At 35.1% G+C, this 24,471-nt stretch overlaps 3 protein-coding genes across 3 annotated transcripts; 1 reads left to right on the top strand and 2 right to left on the bottom strand.

Annotated features, from left to right (window-relative positions):
• The first annotated feature begins 5,625 nt into the window (after positions 1–5,625).
• Positions 5,626–6,647, top strand: LOC142533783 (uncharacterized). The gene has a single exon (XM_075640673.1). It carries the CDS (start codon positions 5,783–5,785, stop codon positions 6,605–6,607), a length of 825 nt encoding a protein of 274 aa, XP_075496788.1. The 5' UTR covers positions 5,626–5,782; the 3' UTR covers positions 6,608–6,647.
• A 12,512-nt stretch (positions 6,648–19,159) lies between these two features.
• LOC142533688 (uncharacterized) lies at positions 19,160–21,363 on the bottom strand. Its single transcript, XM_075640538.1, has one exon. It carries the CDS (start codon positions 21,167–21,169, stop codon positions 19,160–19,162), a length of 2,010 nt encoding a protein of 669 aa, XP_075496653.1. The 5' UTR covers positions 21,170–21,363.
• A 117-nt stretch (positions 21,364–21,480) lies between these two features.
• LOC142533689 (galactinol synthase 1-like) lies at positions 21,481–23,732 on the bottom strand. The gene is made up of 4 exons (XM_075640539.1): positions 23,300–23,732; positions 22,298–22,618; positions 21,965–22,099; positions 21,481–21,856 (listed from the first exon to the last, which is right to left on the bottom strand). The coding sequence occupies exons 1-4, from the start codon at positions 23,621–23,623 to the stop codon at positions 21,659–21,661; spliced, it is 978 nt and encodes a 325-aa protein (XP_075496654.1). The 5' UTR covers positions 23,624–23,732; the 3' UTR covers positions 21,481–21,658.
• Positions 23,733–24,471: the final 739 nt, after the last annotated feature.

The following is a 24,471-nucleotide window of genomic DNA, read 5'->3' as shown; positions in this document are numbered from 1 at the left end:
ACATAAACAACACCACAGTAAAAAAAAATAAAGACAATACAATGCCAAAACCAAATCGTGAAACCACCTTTCTCCTAGGAGATGATAGCAACTGGTCTGAAAATACGAATTTTTTCACGTCCGTGGTTGCTAAAGAAGATGAAAAACCCACCATTTTTCTTAAGTATAAATTTCCCAAGAACTTGGCAAAATTCACGTATACTCCTTGCTTTGTACACATATAGTTTTTTTTTATCATTATCCACAGTAAAGTAAAATTTAATAAATTATGAAAGAATTAAATTGATATTTGATTTTTTGAAATAAAAAAAATGTGTTTTGAAATTAAAAAAAAAACAAAAAACAAAAGTATAATATTAGCATCATATTAGGATAAATTTGAAAAAAAAAATTGATGTTCTTTACGTGATTACTATCATGTCTTTATCGTTAATAAAATAAAATATATGTTGTCCCGTAAACAAACATTAGGTGTTTAAATGCAGTTATTTTGGTTTTTTTCCCTTGGATTTATGTAATATACTGAGAAATCTATGCAAAAGGCGGATTACATCGTTTTTAATTTTCTATCAAATCAAAAGATTGTTGAAGTTTGACAGGTGGCACGTGTTGGCTTAGACCGGGAGATGGAGGGAGCACCTGCTATGCTTTTCATAGATTTATTATTAACGGACAGTTATATTGTGAGACGATCTTATGAAAATATTCATGACGTGAGTTTAATTCACGTGTTGGGTCTGATACAAAATTTGTTTCACAATAATGATATGTTAAACGATCTGTATGATTTTATTATTATTATTGTTATTACAAGTGATCATATACCTAAAAGCCTTTATTACATTTAGTATAAAATATGACTTTTGTGTGAAATTTAATAATAATTAGGTAAAAAAATTGAAATGGATATTAAAATAATTTTTATTCAAGATTAATGTTTCAATTTTAAAAATTTGTTATATTTTGTTTTCTTAAAAGATTATGATCTTACATAATATGAATATTTTATGTCATCTCTAACTCATATATTTTTATTTTTTTATCATATATCATCCCAAACAAAGATCATTTATATCTATTTTAAAAAATATTCTTCAACTAATATCTTCTAAATGTTATCAAATACTCATTTTTTCAATTTTTTTTTTCATTTTCAAACACATACACATACATACAAGAAAATAAGAATATAATATATTGTTCAACTAAACTTAATTTGTTCGATAAGCTTAAAATAAATTGTATAATATATTAAATAACTATTTATTATGTTATTAAACGTAAACAATTAAATGTGTATTAGACTTGATTTATTTAAAATTATGCATTTATTTGTCAACAATTTGCAAACAACACACAACATTAATTATACAAACATAAAATATAAATAAATAAAGACAAACATAAACGACACATATATTTTAAAAAAACTAAAAACTGACAACTAAAAATATAAATAAGTCAATAATAAATATTTTATAATAAATTATGTTATGGATTTTTTCGGTCACAACTTTGTTCGTTATTTCCATTGGTGTTTATTATATATAGTAAAATTATAATAAATTAATTTTAAAAATAAAATATTTCAAATAAATTAAAAATAGATAAACAAAAAAAATAACACTAGAATTAATTTGGAAATTTAAAAAAATGAAATGGACTAAAAAAACAGAAAGGACCTTTTTTGTAATTTCATTTCGAGGATGACCTTTTTGAAATTGGTAAAAACTTGTGTTAGACGGTCTCCCGTGTCGTATTTTGTGAGACAAATATCTTATTTGGGTCATCAATGAAAAAATATTACTTTTTATTTTGAATATCGGTAGGGTTGACCCGTCTTAATGATAAAGATTCGTGAGACCGTCTCACAAGAGACCTAAACTTTGAAATTTATGTCATCCTCTTATTTGAGATTCTAATGTACAATGATCTTCACTCTTAGGTTGGAGGAGTTTTCCATCTCTATAATGGAGAAATTCTACATTGTAGAGGAAAGTTGAAGATGCCCATATAAAAATTTACAGGACAAAAATCCAAATATTTATAATATAGTAAGTATAGATTAATATAAAAATAATTATTTCAATAACTAAAATTTTAATATATTATTAATATTTTATTATATACGTAATAAATATAAACTAGTAATTTTTATATAAGCTTACATTTTTAGTAAGTTTTATCAATAATGAAGAAAGATAATCTCAAGAAATTTATATTTGCCACTCCTATTTAACTTACTTTATATATTTTTTGCTTCAAAATATAGTACAAGTTCATTGACTATGTGTGCAATTTAAATAATTATTTTAAGAATCATAGGAATAATTAAATTTTAAAATAATATTATTAGATTGTGTTTTTTATTAATTTATACGCAATTTTTAAAAATTATGGATGATTCAAAGAGAGTGCGGAAGCTGTCATTTTTAAAATTGTAATAAAATTTTTTCTAATTTTTAAAATTATTCTATTCTCTGATTTTTTTTATTTTTTTTAAGAAACACACATATCTAGTGTGACTGTCTGTCTCACGACCGAATCATAATTAAAAAAATTTTAAAAAGAAAAACGTGCGGTTTCTGTGACCCACGTGCGTCTATTTTCCACCGTCGAAATCACTGTGCTTGCAAGTATGTGCAGACACGTTTCGCCATATTTTAGCCACGTGTCTTTGTTGGGCCGTATGCTACGTTTCATTGTTCCATTTTCATTTAATTGGGCTTTGGTATTTCACACATTTTTGGCCCGAAAACATTTTCTCCTCAACAATTTTTGTTTTAATTTATCTACAATTTTTTCCCGAAAACCAAGGGCTAATTCGCTTTCGTATTTAAAATTTTGGGTTGGATATATATTTTGATGTAATCACTTATATATTTGATTTAGTTTTTAAAAATTTATTATTTTTGCGGATATAATCATATTGATATACGAGTAGAATGTTTTTTAAAATTGATAAAACATTCATTTAAAAATAACAATCACCTTGGAAAAATGAAGAAAGGTAAATACAACGGAAATACATTATATTTGTTTGTTTATCTAATGCACCCACCCCCAAGAGTATCGACCGCAATTCCTCTCGTCGTAAAAAAAATTAGGTCACGAATTCAATCTCAATATCACACAGTATCGACCGCAATTCCTCTCGTCGTAAAAAAAATTAGGTCACGAATTCAATCTCGGTATTATTGTTTGTAAATGAGAGTGGTTAATTTGGTGGATGATTAAGTCAACCCGAATGACAAATCGGTAACTTGCTCAGCAAGAGTTGTTTTTTCTTTAAAATATATAATAATATTATTTTATTATACGTGCTTCCGTTAAGAAGAATACTGGTACTTGTAGAAGAAACACCACATGATTTATAAACCCACACTCCTTGGTAGGAAATTAAATCCTCATATAATATATATTGTATAAAAATAATAATTACCAATTTATATATGATAAATAAGAAATAAAAAAAAATGAAAATTCAAAAAACAATGATGATCATTAATTTTTTTTTAAAAAAAAATTTGAGCTTATTAAGTTTTCAGTATGCATTAAAAAACAAACTAATTTTTCCAAACTTATATTTTTATATCTTATGTCATGGTATGTTATTATAAATTAGACGGATATATCGGGCTCTATCGATCGAATAGTATGTATTTTTAGTATGATAGAGTATGATATATTACTCTCATCCGGGAGCGGAGCCAAAGGCTCCTACATCCGGGCTGACCCAAATTTTTTTTATTAAAAAATTATATGTAAATTTTATATAATTTTGGAATAATATAATATTAGTTCAGGTAGATCAATTTAATATATTAAAAAATCAAATAGTTTAAAATTTTAGCCCGGACAGAGCCAATTTGGCTCCGCCACTGCTCTCATCACTGCTACTAACGTGGGCTAGGGCTAAATCCTACGTTAGTGGCTACAAAATAAAATATTTATATTCCAAATAGAGAAATTAGCTACCATTGTTAGGTTAGTGTTCTTATTCTTTTGGCATTTCCATTTTCAGCATTCATTGCGTTTTTTGTCAACTATATTAAATGTAAAAACACATTCCCTCACTAATTTTACATGTAATTAAGAGTAGGCAGGCAATCAAGTGTGAAATTCATAAATACCAAAGTAGATTAGGCTGCTATGCCTACAACTAAACCATTCATGTCAAAATGGGTCATCAACTAGCGGTTGCCGGAATGTCGCGCTGTTGTCGGAGTGCCGGTGGTCAGAATGGTGAAGGTGATGAATTCAAGACGGTTATATTCTTCGAGAAAAAAATAATCCGTATGAGTTATGAAAAAAGAAAGAGAATTATTTTACTCAAAATCTCGCGACATAATATTCGTAAATATCGATGTAGCTGTGCATCTTTAGCATTTTCGTTTATATATCTATTATATATTTTCATTAAGTAATTGGATAAAATTATGATGCTTTTAAGTAGATAAAAAATTAATTTATCTCTAATGGGAAACGTTTTGTTTTTTTAAATAATTATAAGCACAGCCAAACTTTATCTTTAGTTAATATATGATAAGAGTAACTCGTGAATGACTCGGTCAAAACTCAACTCGATTTTTATTTGATCGAACTCGAATCTTTACTCGAATCAAGTTTAAGTTTTCGTGAGCTACTCGACTAACTAAAAATTTGTTTATTTAAATTATATAAAAGGTAATAGATGTTTTTGTCATTATATACCTAAAGAGTAGTTCTCTTGTGAGACGGTCTCACGAATCTTTACCAGTGAGACGAGTCAAATCTACCGATATTCAAAATAAAAAATAATACTCTTATAATACAAAAAAAAATATTTTTTCATGGATGACCCAAAAAAGAGATTCGTCTCACAAAATACGACCCATGAGATCATCTCACACATATTTTTGTCGTACCTCTGAGATATAACTTTTTGTCAATATACCTCAGAATCCTGAGCCGATTAAATCTGATCCAGAATCAAACGTTCCTATCCTCTTCTCCAATTTTCCAGTGTGTAGCAATTTCGATTTAAGTATAGAAATATAAGATGTCCAGGTCGCTTCAAACAAAAACGAAGTGAAACAAGCTGTCCAGGCTGATTTGATAAAAGTATTACAAATTAATAAACCTCCGTGAAATTTAAAGAATTTTCATTGTTCGTGGGCAGCAATCCTACCGTCAAATCTCTCAACCTGAAATATACTAATTTTCAATAGTCAAAATCATGGTCAAAGGCTTACGGGAAACACAATCCTTTGGCTGGCTTACATTCTTGTCAATAATTTATCCCTTTGAACATTCAATTTATTTGCTCTATTTCAATCAACGGTACATTTCTCCAGATTAGTTAATCCAACGAGCTTTGATCGTATTAGGAGGATTTTCGGGATCCATATCTCTAAATTCATAGGATTCAAATTCGGAAGCTGACTTAAATTGAAGTTTCATATGATAAATGGACGTGTAAGATTTGTTCTTTTTTTTCACGCGTAATCGATTTTCCTGTCACTTCTCAAAATTAATTCATACTCATTAAATAATGCCTTTCACGTTCAATACTCGACAGCAACAATTAATATTTTAAAAAAAGGGGACCAAGTTTCCAACTACCACCCTTTACCCATGTATAAAGTTGTGATCTTACACTGCTTCATTTAATCTACTCAATCCAACGTACACCTCTCCCCTGTCCTCAATTCTCTCCCGATCTTTAACCTTTTTTCGTCCTAAAAAAATCCATTTTCAAGCCTGAAACAAGGGGAAGAAGACCAAACAAAACGGAAAAAGAATGCAGGGGAGATTCGAAGAAATGCTCAGCCCAGATCAAGATTCAGCTTCAGAATCTAAAATAAGTCAAGGTTTACAGGAACAGTTGAGATTAAGCGACGATTCGCCGGATTTTTGTGAAGAAGAGAGGAAAGAAATCATAAAAGATCGTGATAATGGTGAAGATGAAGAGGAGGAGGAGGAAGAAGAATTTTCTTTTATGTGTGGAGAAGGAGATACTTCCCCTATAGCGGCGGAGGATGCTTTCTTCAACGGCAAGATCAGACCGGTCTTCCCATTATTCAACCGGGATTTGTACTTCTCCGGCGATGAACCCGATTCCTTGCAGCTCGAAAGCCTGCCATCGAAACCCCCGGTGAAGAATGTCTTCGTGGAGACGAGGGACAGCGGGGAGATGACGTCGGCCTCGACGAGGAATGACGACATCCTCGGGCCCTGTTGCGAGTGGTCGAACAGAAAGGCGGTGGAGGTATCGCCGGAGACCTGCAAGAAGAGCAACTCAACCGGGTTCTCAAAGCTGTGGCGATTCAAGGAACTAATGGGGAGGAGCAACAGCGATGGGAGGGACACGTTTGTTTTCTTAAACAACGGCGGCTCTCCGCCGAAAAAGGTAGACAATATCTACACCGGCGTTAAGGTTACGGCGGTGAAGGTGAGGAAGGGCGGCAAGAGCAAAACTGCGTCGTTGTCGGCTCATGAAGTGTATTTGAAGAGCAAGGCCAAAGAGGAAGAGAAGCGGCGGTCGTATTTACCATATCGGCCGGAGTTAATGGGCTTTTTCACAAATGCTAATAGTGGGCTCAGTAAAAATATACATCCCTTCTAATGAAAAATGAAATTAACTTTGTTTCCTTTAGATTTGTAAATTTTTTAGCGACATTTTTTAGATTTTGATTTTTAAAATAGGTTATTTTATGAATATATCCTCGGAAATATTACCAGAAAACGCAATAATAAAGTTTTCGTGTTTAAAATTCTTACTAAATTTTGTAAAGATTTATAAAATAGATATAATTACAAAAATAGAATTTACAGTTCTCTATTAAAAGTTTTGGTATAAATTTAAATAATTTCAATTTTAATTCAGTGTTTTTTTTAATTTTTTTTGACAATTTTAATAATTTTTCATCAAAAATATTAATATAACATCATATATATATATGTCAGCATTATATCAACGTATTTATATCACAACAATAATTAAGATAAAATGCTAAAATTTGACAAGAAAAAAAAATTACGATTTTCCATCTAAAATAATGTGTGAGAAGAAGATAGGAAATTGCATAGCAAAGAGGCACACGCAACATGCACGTGCAGCTTTCATGGATGGTGTGTATTTGATTGTCAACATCAAATTTAATAAATTTAAATAAAATTACAACGTTCGTGTCTATTTCCTTTGCAATAATTTGTTTTTAAGAAATAATAATTAATTATCATGTTATTATTGCAACATGAGACATATCTCTCATTTTACAATAAACACGTGCGCCCTAAAGGCTAAAACCCATCGAATCCAGATTCCTTTTATCTTTAAAATTTTAAAGTTATTACGTGGCACAAATTTTGAGATGAATAAAAGATAATTAATCATATGGGGACGATCTTAAATATATTTAAAAGCAAATAATTAATTTTGTTTTTCAATTGAACAACTACTAAGCCAACCTGCGTACACGTACTACTTATAATATATCATATTTAAAAATAATAATACAATTAGACTCTACGAATTTTAGTTAGATGGACCTCCATTCTTTAACGATAAAATAAGAACTCAGAATATTTTTTTGGTCCAACATATTATAGTACATGATGAATGTGGTTTGTAGTTAGACTAGGTCTTTTGTGAGACGATCTCACAGATTTTGATATGTGAGACGAGTCACAATAAAAAATAATAATTTTTCATGAATGACCCAAATAAGAGACTCGTCTCACAAAATAGGACCTGTGAGACCGTTTCGCATAAGTTTTTGACTTGCGGTTATTGTATTAGTCATAAAGATTTAGCTCAATATATACCCTAAGTCTTAAATAAAGATACTTAAAAATTAACTCTATGTTTTTTTTTTTTTTTTGTGAATATACATCTACGCAAATTATCCCAACAGTCGCAAGTCTAGTTCGAGTGGGAAGGAATGCTTCTTTCAATTTCCCACAGTTTTTCGTTCTGTTTTTCTTCTTCTTTATTTAGCCGTAAGACTGATCAGAATGTCAAGATTTTGGGAAATTGGGACACAAGCGCATGATGAAGAAGGCCTCGTTTCATTTCCGCCTTCATATTCTTCAATCAAGATTTATACCAATTATAGTAGGTCCTTGAGCAGGCATTGTTCCATTTCTCAACTTTTCTCCTTGATATCTACCCTTTGAATTGTTTCTGGAAATATTGTTTTTTCCCCTTTCTTTTTGGTTTGGATTCTTGAAATTGCTCTACTTGTGAATCTAATCTTTAATTTCCACTGTTGTTGCATGCCATGCATTCATGGATAGTTAGTGATGCATTCTTGAATTTTGAATTGCTTGTCTTGATTGTGATTTCTGAATTGATATTCTTGATTATTGATTCTTGGACTGTTCTTTTGGGGCATTAATTTTGTCAAATGATTAAAACGCGTCTAGAAAAAGTTATACTTGATAAACTAGTTAAGGGTCGCTTTAAAAAAAATTAAAAAAAAAGAGCTTGATGGAGAACTGTTGGATGCATAAGTTGTTAGAGTAGGTGCCCGGCAAGCCAACTTGTGGCTAAGGTTTTATTGACTCTAATATAAAACAATCTTTATTTGAATAATATTTTATGATCATATTACGGCATTTACTTTATCTGTATACCCATCCAAGCTGCATAGATAAAGTCCTTGAATATACAATAAGTACCATGAGGTCTGCCTTTCAACGTAAGATCATGAAACTCATTAGGAAGTGTACTGTATATTCTAAATTGGTTCCTAGTCGATTCAGCTGCCTAAAATAAGGATAAAGGTCGCTCGAGCTTGAGACTAGCATCTGTGATGAAAACGTCATGTTTCATTGACAAGGGCATGGAGAGGTCTATTCATACAGATGGGTGATCATATGATGATGGACTGAACAACCCTCCATCGTACTTTCCAAGTGGTTTTCATTTATCGAGTGGAATAGTCCGTGGTTATGGTTGTACACCATTAGTCCTTTGACCCGGGACAACATGGAGGCTCTGCGTACTAGCCTGCACTTTGACTCGTTTACCGATTCCACTGAGGGTCATAAGGTGGCGAGGTTGAGTGTAGTTTCGAAATACGTAGGAGCCAATATATTGTAGTCGGGAATTCACCGCTCACCTACGGGTAAAGATATCCTATGTGATCTGATGAATTAATAGTGCAAGAAGTCTCTGGCCAGAGCATGAAATGTGCTTTAGGGAAGGTGGTTCTCTAGTTGCATATCAGATGCCATTATTATTACTCAAAGATACATCACATTGTTATCGAATTAATTAGCAACTCTCGATATACCAATGGTTGCAGATTCGATCGGGATATACTTGGTTGAAGGGACCGTACTGTACATTAACCATAGCATAAGGTTCTTGCAGGCACTATCAGTGATACCTAGGGGATCATGGGGCGATGCTACTAGACGCTCTTACCATGATCCGATGGGTGCAATCAGAATTGAGTTCTGACATTCTTGATCAAAGGGTTGATGAAAAGAATGGAGCTAATTAGGGTAAGCTCGAATAAGAACAAATGTTGTTCTGAATCACAAAGAAGTTGTGAACCCACAACTAGCTGTATCCCTGAACCATTGAGGGTCACACAAATACTGATTGTTATCTACCCGAATATAATTATTAAATTCAAGGAGTTGAGTTTAATAATTAAATTCAAAGAGTTGCATTTAATAATCAGAAATTTAATATGATTAAATTTCAAGTCTTATAATAGTGATTATAAGATAGCACGAAAAATCGAATAAAAATTATTATTATTTTTAAATATTGCATTTGTTGAATATTTGATGTGATATATGATATCAAATTTATATTCAAATATTCAAAATAATATTATATATATATATAGACACATATGTCGACACATACATGTTAATATATATATGTGTAAATATATTATATATATTTTTAATTTAAAAAAATAAATAAATAAAAGGAGACATGCATTTATGAGGAAATGCACAAGAACGTGAATGCATTGAATTGATAGGGTCACTTGTAATAATAATGTTTGTGGAAAAATTGGAGTAACCGAGAATATATAATAGCAGAGAATGGTTCTCTAAAAGAGTTATCTTTTATCTCTTGGTTCTCGGCTATTTTCACTAAAAACTTTTATTCATATTTCGTGCTTCTTAATTTGTTCGGAGAAAATCAGATAGTTGACTAGTGCCAACTATTTTGAGGTAGATTCATATAGTTGGTGTACTGGATTTTGGCGGTTCGTGGTAGCGGCAAAGTCAAACTGTGCGGTCTGATTTGGATAAGATTGTCGTCACCACGATCTATGTCGTGTGGTAATCTCTATTTGTATATTTAATTTAATTTACACGTATCACTAAAATATGAATCAAAGGCAATCGATCGTCCCCGGAAGATTGTAGATCTGAAAATATTTTAATTTCCGCTGCGTTTTAGATTTGGTTTCCGGGACAACCCAACAGTGGTATTAGAGCCACTTTGCGGTTTGATTCATATTTTTGTGCGATAATTAATTTATAGATCGTTTCCAAAATTAATCGATTAACCAGATCGGAAAGGATAATGCCGGATCTGAAATATTGGCTCAAAATATCGAGCATCATAAGTGCATGAATAGCGGCAACGTGAGGTGGAAGTTGGACTTCTGCCTCCACATGCACACGGCGGAGAACCCGCCTGTGCACAAGCTTCGTGTGCTTGAAAAGTCTTCACGCGAGCATAAAGATGCTAAGCGAAGCAGGTGAGAAGATGTGTTGGTGATAGACACTGGAATCGTCCCAATCTTTTTGCTACGAGCGGTCGGTAAGGCACTGGGATTGTCCAAGTTGCTATTGCATAAAAACCGAACAATGTTCAGAGTTTAATGACCAAAGCAGATTCCATGCATGGTAATTGTATTTTCAAGAAAGAAGATGAACAGTGCTGGGAAAATTTTTTATTTGGTCATATCTTAAAATATTGGATTTAAAATAATAATAATAAAATCCAATTAGTATGGCACATATTATCGATTTTTTTGGAGATCATATTTTTCAATTATTTAATCGTATAACTTAATTTATTAAAAAATATGATTTTTAATTTATGAAGTGTAAAATTAGGATTTTACAATTAATTGAGAGTTTGATTAATTAGAAATTAAATAAAATTGTTTTATTTAATTTATTAATCTTATCTTCAATTAATATTATGATTAAAGGTAAAATATGATTTTACCATAAAGTTTAAAATTAATCAATTAGAAATTAAATAAAATTGTTTTATTTAATTTATTGATTCAATTTTGAACTGAAATACGATTGATGAAAACGATAGATTAAATTAATTATATGCGATGTAATTAATTAATATTATTAATTACATGTGATGTAATTAATTAATATTATTGCATAGCTGGAGATATTTGCATGGTGGATGATTATGGGCCCCGACAAATGTGTTTAGGTGAATGTTTAGGTATTCATTTAATATTAAAGTTGTAATATTTAATTGAGCCTGCGAGCTCACTCTCTTTTTTTCTGATGTTAGCCACCCCGGTTTGTATCCCTATTCTACTGTCTTCATGATTTAATAGTTAAATGTAATTCATTAGAATAAGTGGGAGGTATAAAATAGAAGAAGGAGCAGAGGAATGAAAACTTGTAAAATGGAAGCTGCAATGTAATAGGATTGCATTGCATACCTGCATTACCCTAGACAGACCAATGATCCACGATGTGACTCACGTGGATCACATAGGAAAAGGCCGTAATCATCTACATTTATTTATTATGCATGTGATGTATGATGAATGTTGTTTGTATGTTTTATTTATGCGTATGACGTTGCATGGATAAAACATAGTTGCATGAATCCGACAAACAAACAAACAAATACGACATGAGATTTTAAAATTAAAATCCCTCATTTTGAATAAGATTCAAAATTTATATCAAGCTCATTAAAAGGAAAAATTAAAAGAAAGTTTAATATTTCCGTGCCTTCCAACAACGGTGGTTGCATGTTGATCGCTACCCGCGGACAGACCTTGGCCTAGATAATGGGGAGGTTTGGACGCCGGAAAGCTGTGACTTCCACTGACATAGTTGATGTGAACTACGTGGAACTCCCATGACATTGGCCTAGATAATGAGGATCTCATGGCGACCGTCCAATAAGGTTCAATATTGATGGGTCTGGATTGACACGTAAAGAGAAAGAGCACCTATAATGGGCTCTCATCAAACGTGAGACAAAATTACGTGATGGTTGCAAGGAGTTGCAATTGGGCTTTACCTTTTGGAAATTGTGATTTGCCAAGATAATTGGGATCATGATTTAGCAATTGGACCTTACGTACTTACTAAGGAAATTAGATTTCCCATTTTACATCAGAGGGTGGTGAAAATGTCAAAATAGTGGGAGAAAATTCGTAAAAATAAAAGTCCATATTTTACGTCTTATAAAATATTTAAAATAGTCAATAACTTTATCTGTTTCAAATTTCAGTATGTTTACGATGGCGACACGAAATCCATTATCTGCGATTCTTGATCAAAACAAGTTAACCGGACCAAATTATCAGGACTGGCTAAGGAATTTAAAAATTGTTTTAAATTCTGAAAAAATAGCATATGTGCTCAATAAAGCTTCTCCAAAAGAGGCAGCAGCCAATGCACCTGCTGATGAATTGGCAAAGCTAGAGAAATGGTGGGACCATGACTTGAAAGCCAAGAGCTATATGCTAGCTTCTATATCAAATGAATTACAGAGGCGGCTTGAGGATGCTGTAAATGCCACCGACATTTACACGCACCTACAAGAGTTGTATTGTGCACAAACTCGTCCCTTGAGGCATGCGGCCGTCAAGGAGCTCATGACTACACGCTTGCGAGATGAGGCCTCGGTCCATGAGCATGATGTAAGGATGATTGGGCTCATCGAAAAATTGGTAGGACTAGAAATAGTTTTGCCAAATGAGTTATCTACAGACATCCTATTACTGTCACTGCCAGCATCGTTTGATGGGTTTGTGGTGAATTTTAATATGAACAAGCTGGTGGCTAGCCTTGAAGAGCTAGTCAATATGCTTACTACATATGAAGCCACCATAAAAAAGGAAAAACCTGTTTTCCTAGTTGGATCCTCGTCTGGGACGAAGAAAGGACCAAAATGGAAGGGAAAGAAACGTTCCGCTCCTTCCAACAAATTCAAACCCAAGAAGAAGCAAGATACAAACACTTCTAAAGGGCTTGCAAAGCCTAAAACGAAAGAAGATGTTTGCTTCCACTGCAATAAGTCTGGACATTGGAAACGCAATTGCAAGGAATATCTAGCCCAGAAAGGTTCTGGCAAGGGTATGTTTTACATTGAAGTAAATATCTCAATTAACTCAACTTCTTGGGTATTAGATACAGGATGTGGTTCTCATCTATGCAATGATTTGCAGGTGATGACAAGAAGTAAGAGGCTTAGGGATGGTGAGACCTTCCTAAGAATGGGCAATTGAGCAAGAGTTGCTGCAAGTGCAATAGGAGATATTTACTTGATGTTAGACAATAATTTTAAGTTGTTATTAAGAGATGTTTTATATGTTCCAGATTTGGTTAAAAACATTGTATCCATTTCTATGCTTGATAAAGATGGATTTTCTTGTTTATTTGCTAAAGGTGTTTGCAAAATTTACAAGAATGAATGTTTGATTGGAACAGGAGAATTACAAAACGATCTCTATAATTTAAAAATAAAAGATATTCCCATTGACAATGTCCATGTAAACATGATTTCAACAACAAACAAAAGAAAAAAAGATGGGCTTAATCAAGCATACTTGTGGCATGCTAGGCTAGGACATATTTCCCAAAGAAGGATGCACAAGTTAATAGGAGAGGGTATGTTTGATCAGTCAGACATAAACTCTCTTGAGGCATGTGAGTCATGTCTGAAAGGAAAGATGACCAAAGCCCCTTTCCTAGGGAAAGTAGAGCGTGCACACAATCTATTGGAGTTAATCCATACAGATGTGTGTGGTCCGCTAAGTGTTAGCACAAAATATGGGCAATCATACTTCATCACCTTTACTGATGACTTCTCGAGGTATGGGTATGTGTATTTGATGAAATACAAGTCTGAAGCATTTGAAAGTTCAAAGAATTCAGAAATGAAGTAGAGAAACAATTAGGAAAGAGTATTAAAACACTTCGATCTGATCGAGGAGGAGAATACTTAAGTACTGAGTTTCAAAACTATCTTAAAGAGAATGGGATTCTCTCACAGTGGACTCCACCTGCCACACCACAGATGAATGGTGTTTCAGAACGTCGTAATCGAACATTGATGAACATGGTTCGATCTATGATGGGATTCACTGAATTACCGCCATCATTTTGGGGATTTGCGCTTGAAACAGCGGCAATATTGTTGAACAATGTTCATACAAAAGCAGTGGATAAAACTCCATATGAGATATGGATGGGAAAAACTCCCAAATATTCTTTCTTAAGAATATGGGGATGTCCTGCTTATGTGATGCAGACAGTGGGAAACAAATTGGATAGTAGAGCCAATTTGTGCTACTTTGTGGGATATCCAAGAAATTCTGCTGGATATTATTTCTTTGATCCCAAAGAAACAAAAATGTTTGTTTCAAGGAATGTCACCTTCTTAGAGAAGGAGTTTCTATTGGATAGAAAAGGCGGGATGATAGAACTTGAAGAAATTCAAGATGTAACCCCTGTTAATGTAGAACCCACACCCCAACAGCCAGTTGAAGAGACACAAGCTCCAAGGAGATCTGAAAGGGTCTCAAGGCCACCTAATAAGATGAGCCTACTTCTTGAAGAAGGCCAAGATGAGCTCATTCCTGGATGTGATCCAAGGAACTTCAAAGAAGCTTTATCAGATGTCGATTCATCTAAATGGCTTGAAGCCATGCAGTCCGAGATGGACTCCATGTATTCAAACCAAGTATGGTCCTTAGTAGATCCACCTGAGGGAATTGTTCCCATAGGAAGCAAATGGATTTATAAAAGGAAGCTTGGGGCGGATGGGAAGGTAATGACCTTCAAAGCTAGACTGGTAGCAAAAGGATATACTCAAAGACAAGGAATTGACTATGAGAAAACTTTTTCTCCAGTCGCAATGTTCAAGTCCATTAGGATATTGCTAGCTATAGCAACATGGTATGACTATGAAATATGGCAGATGGATGTGAAAACAGCGTTCCTTCATGGTGATATTAAAGAAGAGATTTACATGTCTCAACCTGAAGGATTCACATCAGTAGGAAGTGAGCATAAAGTATGCAAACTTCAGAGATCTATTTATGGACTCAAACAGGCATCGAGGAGTTGGAACCTCAGATTTGACAACACTATCAAAGAGTTTGATTTTGTTAAGAATGCTGAGGAGCCTTGTGTATACAAGAAGGTTAGTGGGAGTGCAGTGACATTCCTAGTACTTTATGTTGATGACATACTAATCATTGGAAATGATGTAGGGATGTTGCAGTCAACTAAAGTATGGTTAGCTAGTAAATTTTCTATGAAGGATATGGGTGAAGCATCATATGTATTAGGAATACAGATCTATAGGGATAGATCAAATAAGATGCTAGGGCTTACCCAATCTACTTATATTGATACCATACTGAGGAGATTCTCTATGGAGGAGTCCAAGAGAGGATATCTCCCAATGTGTCATGGTACTAGTCTATCCAAGTCTATGTGCCCTAAGACTGATGATGAGATAAAAACTATGACCCGCATTCCATATGCATCCGCTATTGACAGTATCATGTATAGTATGATATCTACTCGACCTGATATTGCTTTTGCACTCAGTGTTGCAAGTAGATATCAGTCGAATCCCGGTCCACTACATTGGAAAGCCGTGAAAGATATTCTTAAGTACTTGAGAAGAACTAAGAATTTGTTCATGGTTTATGGGAATGGAGAATTAAAATTAGAAGGATATACTGATTCTAGCTTCCAATCAGATGTGGATGATTCAAGTTCAATGGTGGTGCTGTCTCTTGGAAGAGTTCCAAGCAAGACACCACAGCGGATTCGACCACTGAGGCAGAATACATAGATGCAGCAGCTGCAGCAAAAGAGGCAGTTTGGATGAGGAATTTCGTCCAAGAGTTGGGCGTTATACCTCAAGGAGTTGATCCAGTCCCGGTGTACTGTGACAACACTGGTGCCATTGCGCAAGCAAAGGAGCCGAGGTCTCATTAGCGATCCAAACATATACCGAGGAAGTTCCACATCATCCGGGAGATAGTGGGAAGAGGAGATATATTAGTAGAAAAAGTCACCTCTGCAGATAATGTTGCTGATCCACTCACAAAGCCCCTGCCAGGACCATTGTTTGAAAAGCATCGTGAAGCAATGGGTCTGAAATCTATGGGTAGTTGGCTATAGGGCAAGTGGGAGATTGTTAGAGTAGGTGCCCGGCAAGCCAACTTGTGGCTAGGGTTTTATTGACTCTAATGTAAAACAATCTTTATTTGAATAATAATTTATGATCATATTATGGCATTTACTTTATCTGTATACCCATGCAAGCTGCATAGATAAAGTCTTTGAATATACAATAAGTACCATGAGGTCTGCTTTTCAACGTAAGATCATGAAACTCATTAGGAAGTGTACTGTATATTCTAAATTGGTTCCTAGTCGATTCAGCCGCCTAAAATAAAGATAAAGGTCGCTCGAGCTTGAGACTAGCATCTGTGATGAAAACGTCATGTTTCATTGACAAGGGCATGGAGAGGTCCATTCATACAGATGGGTGATCATATGATGATGGACTGAACAACCCTCCCCCGTACTTTCCAAGTGGTTTTCATTTATCGAGTGGAATAGTCCGTGGTTATGGTTGTACACCATTAGTCCTTTGACCCGGGACAACATGGAGGCTCTGCGTACTAGCCTGCACTTTGACTCGTTTACCGATTCCACTGAGGGTCATAAGGTGGCGAGGTTGGGTGTAGTTTCGAAATACGTAGGAGCCAATATATTGTAGTCGGGAATTCACCGCTCACCTATGGGTGAAGATATCCTATTTGATCTAATGAATTAATAGTGCAAGAAGTCTCTGGCCAGAGCATGAAATGTGCTTTAGGGAAGGTGGTTCTCTAGTTGCATATCAGATGCCATTATTATTACTCAAAGATACATCACATTGTTATCGAATTAATTAGCAACTCTCGATATACCAATGGTTGCAGATTCGATCGGGATATACTTGGTTGAAGGGACCGTACTGTACATTAACCATAGCATAAGGTTCTTGCAGGCACTATCAGTGATACCTAGGGGATCATGGGGCGATGCTACTAGACGCTCTTACCATGATCCGATGGGTGCAATCAGAATTGAGTTCTGACATTCTTGATCAAAGGGTTGATGAAAAGAATGGAACTAATTAGGGTAAGCTCGAATAAGAACAAATGTTGTTCTGAATCACAAAGAAGTTGTGAACCCACAACTAGCTGTATCCCTGAACCATTGAGGGTCACACAAATACTGATTGTTATCTACCCGAATATAATTATTAAATTCAAGGAGTTGAGTTTAATAATTAAATTCAAAGAGTTGAATTTAATAATCAGAAATTTAATATGATTAAATTTCAAGTCTTATAATAGTGATTATAAGATAGCACGAAAAATCGAATAAAAATTATTATTATTTTTAAATATTGCATTTGTTGAATATTTGATGTGATATATGATATCAAATTTATATTCAAATATTCAAAATAATATTATATATATATAGACACATATGTCGACACATACTTGTTAATATATATATATATATGTAAATATATTATATATATTTTTAATTAAAAAAAATAAATAAATAAAAGGAGACATGCATTTATGAGGAAATGCACAAGAACGTGAATGCATTGAATTGATAGGGTCACTTGTAATAATAATGTTTGTGGAAAAATTGGAGTAACCGAGAATATATAATAGCAGAGAATGGTTCTCTAAAAGAGTTATCTTTTATCTCTTGGTTCTCGGCTATTTTCACTAAAAAATTTTATTCATATTTCGTGCTTCTTAATTTGTTCGAAGAAAATCAGATAGTTGACTAGTGCCAACTATTTTGAGGTAGATTCATATAGTTGGTGTACCGGATTTTGGCGGTTCGTGGTAGCGGCAAAGTCAAATCGTGCGGTCTGATTTGGATAAGATTGTCGTCACCACGATCTAGGTCGTGTGGTAATCTCTATTTGTGTATTTAATTTAATTTACACGTATCACTAAAATATGAATCAAAGGCAATCGATCGTCCCCGGAAGATTGTAGATCTGAAAATATTTTAATTTCCGCTGCGTTTTAGATTTGGTTTCCGGGACAACCCAACATAAGTTGCATCCAGGTATGATAATATGAGCTGCAAATCCTTCGGAGCTATGAGCTTGACAAAATATCATTTTGTTATGCATTAATAAATTTGTTTTCATGCTAGTTAGCAATCCAATCTCCACTATTTTCTACAAAAAGAAAAGAAAGAAGAAGAAGAAGCAATAGTTCCATAGCTACAAGGAAACTTGGATAATTTATGAGCTGATTTTTCTCTGTTGTGAGCTTCCTCCTGTTTTAAACATTCTTTTATCAATTTATTACCACATACTGCCTTACAAGAATCATCTGTCCCTTATTCCGTAAGCTCTTTCAATTTTTCGTAGAGTACCTTTTGGCTTTCATCATCTTCTGGGAAGTCACTGTTTTCATTATCTTTGGACCTGATTTCTAGGTTGGTTCCATGATTCTTTAGTTCTACTGATTTCTGTTTTCCGTTTGTAGGTGGTGGTGCGATTGGGTTATCATCTTTCCCTGCTGCAGATGGAACCTTCGTTGGTATTTCCATTTCAGGGTAGTCGTAGTCAGGTTCTAGCTCAGCATCAACATCCTTGAGTTCTTTGGATATCTGTTTCCTGTTCGTCGGAGGTGGTGCGGTTAATTTAGCATCCTTCCCTTTAGTGGACGGAACCTTTGGGGGCAATGCCACATCAGGGTGGTCATCATCTGCTACTTGTTCAGCATCATCATTTTTGAGTCCTTTGGGTGTCTCTTTCCCGTTTGTTGGAGGTGGTGCTGTTGGGTTAACTCCTATCCCTTTAGTAGATGGAGCCTTTGAGGGGAAATCCATTTCAGGCTCGTCATCCTCGGGTCCTTGTTCAGCATCCCCTTCGGCTTTTCTGTTTCCCTTTCATTGGAGGCCTTGTCGTTGTTTTAGCACTCTTTCCTTCGGTAGTCGGAACCAGGGGCAGTGCTATTCCAGAGTCTTCATCCTCAGGTGCTTGTTCAGCATTGCCTTTAGCATTCTGTTTCCCATTTTCTGGAGGTGGTGCTGTTGGTTTAGCACCTGTCCCTTTGGTAGTTGGAACCTGTGGCAGTTCCATTTCAGGGTCGTCCTCCTTGGCTGCTTGATCAGCATTGTTGTTCTTGAGTTCTTTGGGTTTCTGCTTCCCATTCATCGGAGGTGGGGCCATTGGTTTAACGGCGGCGCCCTTTCCTTTAATATTCGGAATATTTACCTCTGGGGACAATTCCATTTCAAGGTCTTCATCCTCGGATTCTTGTTCCGCGTTCCCATTATTGAGTACTTCTGGTATCTGTTTCCCATTTGTAGGTGATGGTGCCTCTGATTTAGCATCTTTCTCTTTCGTGGACGGAACATTTGGAGGCAATTCCATTTCAGGGTCGTCGGCACCCTGAGGTGCTTGTACAGCATCACCATCCTCGAGTTCTTTTGGTATTTGTTTCCCATTTGAAGGTGGTGCTGCCGCTGATTTAGCACCATTTCCTTTACTAGGCTGGGCCTTAGGAGACAAGTCCATTTCCGGGTCATCACTCTCGGGTGCTCGTGCAGCATCACCATCCTCGAGTTCATCCGGTATCTGTTTCCTGTTTGTAGGTGGTGCTGCGTTTGATTTAGCATCCTTCTCTTTTGCAGATTGAGCCTCTGGAGGATGTGCCATTTCAAAATCATCACCGCAAGAAGGGCCATCACAATTCTTGGGTGGTACCTGTTTAGCACTAGTAGGAGTTGGAGCCATTGGGTTAGCTTCCTTCCCTCTTCCAGATGGAGCCGTTGGTGGCGAAGCCATTTCAGAATCATCACCACACGTAGGCCCACATTTCTCCGGTGCTGGTTTCCCATCGCCGTTCTCGGTTTCTTTGGATTCTGGTTTCTTCTTTGTAGGAGTCGGGGAACTATCATCATCATCAACACCACCATCGTCACCATCTTTATCATTTACAGTACCATCAACATCATCATCTGTATCTTTTCCTTCTGATTTTGAGTTCCCTTTTGCAGCTTGTCGTTCTGCAGCCTCTCCATCACAAGAAGCGCAAGTACATTTCGTGGACTCACTGGAATTTTCCTTTTTCTTCGTTGGATGTGAGCTTAATTCATCTTCGTCTTCGCAAGAATTGCCCTCACATTTTTTGGTTTCTTTGGGTTTTGGTTTATCTTTTGTAGGCTCGAACGATTCATCATCCTCATTTGATGAATCTTGATCATCTTCGTCTTTGCAAGAATTGCCCTCACATTCTTTGGGTTTTGGTTTATCTTTTGTAGACTCGGACGATTCATCCTTCTCATTTGATGAAGCTTGTTCATCTTCGTCTTCGCAAGAATTTCCCTCACATGATTTGGTTTCTTTGGGTTTTGATTTATCTTTTGTTTTGGGTTTTGATTTATATTTTGTAGACTCGGACGCTTCATCCTCCTCATTTGATGAATCTTGATCATCTTCGTCTTTGCAAGAATCACCCTCACATTCTTTGGGTTTTGGTTTATCTTTTGCAGACTCGGATGATTCATCGTCCTCATTTGATGAATCTTGATCATCTTCGTCTTCGCAAGAATTGCCCTCACATTTTTCGGTTTCTTTGGGTTTTGTTTTATCTTTGGTGGACTCGGACGACTCATCATCCTCATTTGATGAATCTTGTTCATCATAGTCGTTTTCGCAAGAATCACAAAACTCATAGTTTTCTTTTTCTTCTTCTTCTTTCAATTTTTGTTTCCCTTCCCCTGTTGCAGGAAGTGAATTTGTTTCCGGATCATCATCCGAAACTGCTTTCTTTTCCTGCAGTGTCCTTGGAATCGGGCGTGTTGCATTAGAAAACTTCACAATAATTATTAAAACGAGAAGAAAACAGTGAAGAAATTTCATGTTTATTAGTGTGTGTGAGTACTGATAATTCTCACATATGGTATATTGGGTTTCGGACTCGGTAATATACTTTGTGCTACAATGGAAATTTAAGACATTAAATATTCACATTTAAAGAAGCATTTATAAAAGGAAAACATTTCGGTTTCCTATCTTCCCTAGTATTAATTTTCATCGATGTTAGTTATTAGAGAATTTCGGTTTACAGAAAATGAACGTATCGCGCGCAATATGTAGAGATTTTAGTTTATGTTATAATTGTAATTGCAGCAAGAATTTTTACATCCCTTGACTACTTTGAGTGCATTGCATAAAACCAAACAGTACCAAATTTATGTCATATTATATATTTTTGCGTTACACACCAAACAAAAAGTAGGCCAAGTGGCCTACAAAACAGTAGATATTAGGACAACATAGTAGTCATAGGGTTACACCCAATTTAAAGTTCACAACACATAATCAAATCCTCGCTCATATATGTAAGTTTTATGCAGCAGATGGTGCAGGAATGTATGACACAGCAGGCTCAGGCATGGAAGCCAAGATAGATGTCTTGGAGAAATCTTCGCCCTTGTAGTCGAGGGACTCGTCGTCGTAAACATCCCACCATTTCTTGACAAGCATTTTTATATCGGCTCTGTCCATGTTCTCTTCTACACCAGTGTACCTCCATGGTTTGGAACCCTGAGTTTTTTATATTATATTTGATCAAAATTGAGAATAAATGTGAGTGAAATAGGAATTTAACATTGTACTTTGGTACTGAGTATTTGAAGTTGAATAAAATCTTACAGCAGCACAGTAGTGGACTACTTTGACCTTGTCAAGCTCGACGTTCTCAGGGTGGCGCCATATGTTGGCTAGGACAAGGTTGTAGACATTGGGGATTGGCTTGTAGATGCTGTTGAAGAACATGTTCAAGAAATCCTGTCGTTTTCGCGGTAAAAATGATTTCAGAATGATGATGATCGCACCCAGGATAGAAGATTATCGAGCCATGACTAACAAACTAAACACGACCAACAGCCTGTACTATTGATTAATACAAGTAAAACATGACGACGCTCAAATGGTGTCATATGACATATTATATGTTGTAAAGCTGAAAATACAATGTGAAGGTACCTGCTCTGCAAATGGAGTCGGTGGAGTGATGCGCAGGGTCTCAAGCAGGTTCTCGTAGGTCTCTTTGTTAGGCTCATACACAAACATGCCAGCATTGAAGTAGAGTGGAGGAGGGGATCCCATTTCAGCGGGCCAAGTCACCTTTTTAGGGACCTGTTGGCAGTACCCAATAGAGTACTGTTTGGAGTGGCTCCACGTCTTCTCACAGAAGCAGTCCATCACAGCATAGAAATAGCCATCGGCCAAGTCGAACAGATGGTCGATGTTCTCGTAAACTTGGATGTCTGCATCAAGGTACACCATCTTGTTGTACTCCAAGAACTGCCAAAAATATATAATTCACCAAATATTATTATGCATCCAATACTTGGGCAGGTCTGAGATTAAATGAGAGCGATTCACTATATTTTGGCGGCGATGGAACATTCAGTACTCTCCGGTGTGTTCTTACCCTTTTTTATTAAAAACTCCAGCCATCAACGGATTCTTGGGGCAATTTGGTCACATATTATGTCTAATTGTAAGACATTTTCTCGAAGAATGTAGTAGCACGTTCTGAAGAGGTTAAAAATGGCAAATATCTTTTGCATGAGCCAAATATATGGTCTTCTTTCCACTATTTTTTTTTAAAAAAGTTAAAATTATATGGTTTTTTAATTATTATAAAGGGTATGTTTTTGTATAACTTAAATACATTAAACTGTTAACAAAACTAAATTTCTCGCTTCAAATTATCAAGGACTTCTGCATGCAACGAAAGAGGGAAAAAGTTTTCAATCGGCAAAACATTAATTTTTCCACTACATAGGGAAAAATTAAGAACAATAGAGAAGGCGAAAACGGTCCCTACCATCTCCCTCTCCCTCCACCGGTCTCTGCGTGGATTCATAACACAATTTCTTAACATCAAAAACTGTTTACTAAATCGATACGATATTCGGGAGCTCAATTCATCCGTAATCAATCAGTAGACACATAATTAATGAGCATATTAATACTTACGTTCCATATGCGGAGTTTGGAGTAGTTGATGACATAATAAGCCATGGCGAACTGAATCTGATTCTCTGGTGGATATATGGGCTCGATCTCCTTCACAATGCAACCTTGTTCTCTCAGAATCTCACGATGTTCTTCAGGAACATCAGGCAAGATAGCCACCACAAGAGGATAGGCACTCTTTACCTTCCTTAGGCCCTTAGCCAATCCGACGACGCCTTTAACATAATCGCCACTGCCAGCTAGAAACGTCACGTATCCCCGTTTCGTGTCGAGAGTAGGAGCTACTTTTCCAGGGAAATAATCTGCGGGGATTTGGGGAGCCATTTTAAAAAAATCGGGTGCGGTTGAGGAGAGTTTGTAGGAAAGTAAAAGTAAGCAACACTTGCAAAACCCTACTTTGCCTTGTTTGCTCCTGAGCTTCAATGGCAGGATCTGTTGGCTTTAAATAGACGGAAAATGAAAGGTTGATGCAGCGTAAATGAAATTCAAATTAAAATGCAATATTCTTTTTTATATTATATTTTTTATTTTTTGAAAATAAATTAATTTACGTGTGGATTAAGACATGCATGGATTTTGTGTGGAGAGAATGCATTAGATATTGTAATGAGCTATGATGCTGACTGATTTGTTTTGTGTCTTTCATGGCTTTTTTCCATGAAAGAATTGTTTCGATTGCAAGGCGAAGGTGGTGGGTTGAACTTTGAAGGGCATTAGCGACAGGGAAAAATATTTGATAGAAGCAGTTTATTATATTATAGAAAACAAGTTTAAACCACAATAATCATAATAAAATTAAACGTACATAAAAATGTAAATGTCATTGACATGAAATGAAATATATATACGCACACCATTGAGTTTATCTAGGAAAAAATTTCAATTTTATAGTCTTATATCGTTAAAATTGAGTTTTAATAATATATATTTCAATTTTTGACGATTTTAATTCTTTTTTCATCAAGGATGTTGATATAACACTTTACAAAAGAGTGTCACGTCGACATTAAGTTAGTGACACAATCGGTTTCATGTTGGAAAAATAAGAAATTAACAACACGAGATTAAAATCACAAATAGACAAACAAACATGACAAAAATTATAATTTTTTTATTTATTTATTGTCAAGGATTAAGTGAGATTGCACCATGATGATTACGATATATCAAAG

Source organism: Primulina tabacum, chromosome 18, assembly GCF_025594145.1.
Source record: "Primulina tabacum isolate GXHZ01 chromosome 18, ASM2559414v2, whole genome shotgun sequence".
NCBI lineage: Eukaryota > Viridiplantae > Streptophyta > Magnoliopsida > Lamiales > Gesneriaceae > Primulina > Primulina tabacum.
The sequence above is the reverse complement of the archived record's forward strand: the minus strand, read 5'-3'. Positions and strand labels throughout refer to the sequence as shown.

Excerpts from the sequence above, each read along its gene's own strand:
- LOC142533689 (XM_075640539.1), bottom strand. The coding sequence starts at position 23,623 with ATGGCTCCCCAAATCCCCGCAGATTATTTCCCTGGAAAAGTAGCTCCT. Across the intron at positions 22,619-23,299 it reads CCAAACTCCGCATATGGAAC|TTCTTGGAGTACAACAAGAT; the intron begins GTAAGTATTAAT and ends TATTTTTGGCAG. Across the intron at positions 21,857-21,964 it reads TAGTCCACTACTGTGCTGCT|GGTTCCAAACCATGGAGGTA; the intron begins GTAAGATTTTAT and ends TAAAAAACTCAG.
- LOC142533688 (XM_075640538.1), bottom strand. The coding sequence starts at position 21,169 with ATGAAATTTCTTCACTGTTTTCTTCTCGTTTTAATAATTATTGTGAAG.
- LOC142533783 (XM_075640673.1), top strand. The coding sequence starts at position 5,783 with ATGCAGGGGAGATTCGAAGAAATGCTCAGCCCAGATCAAGATTCAGCT.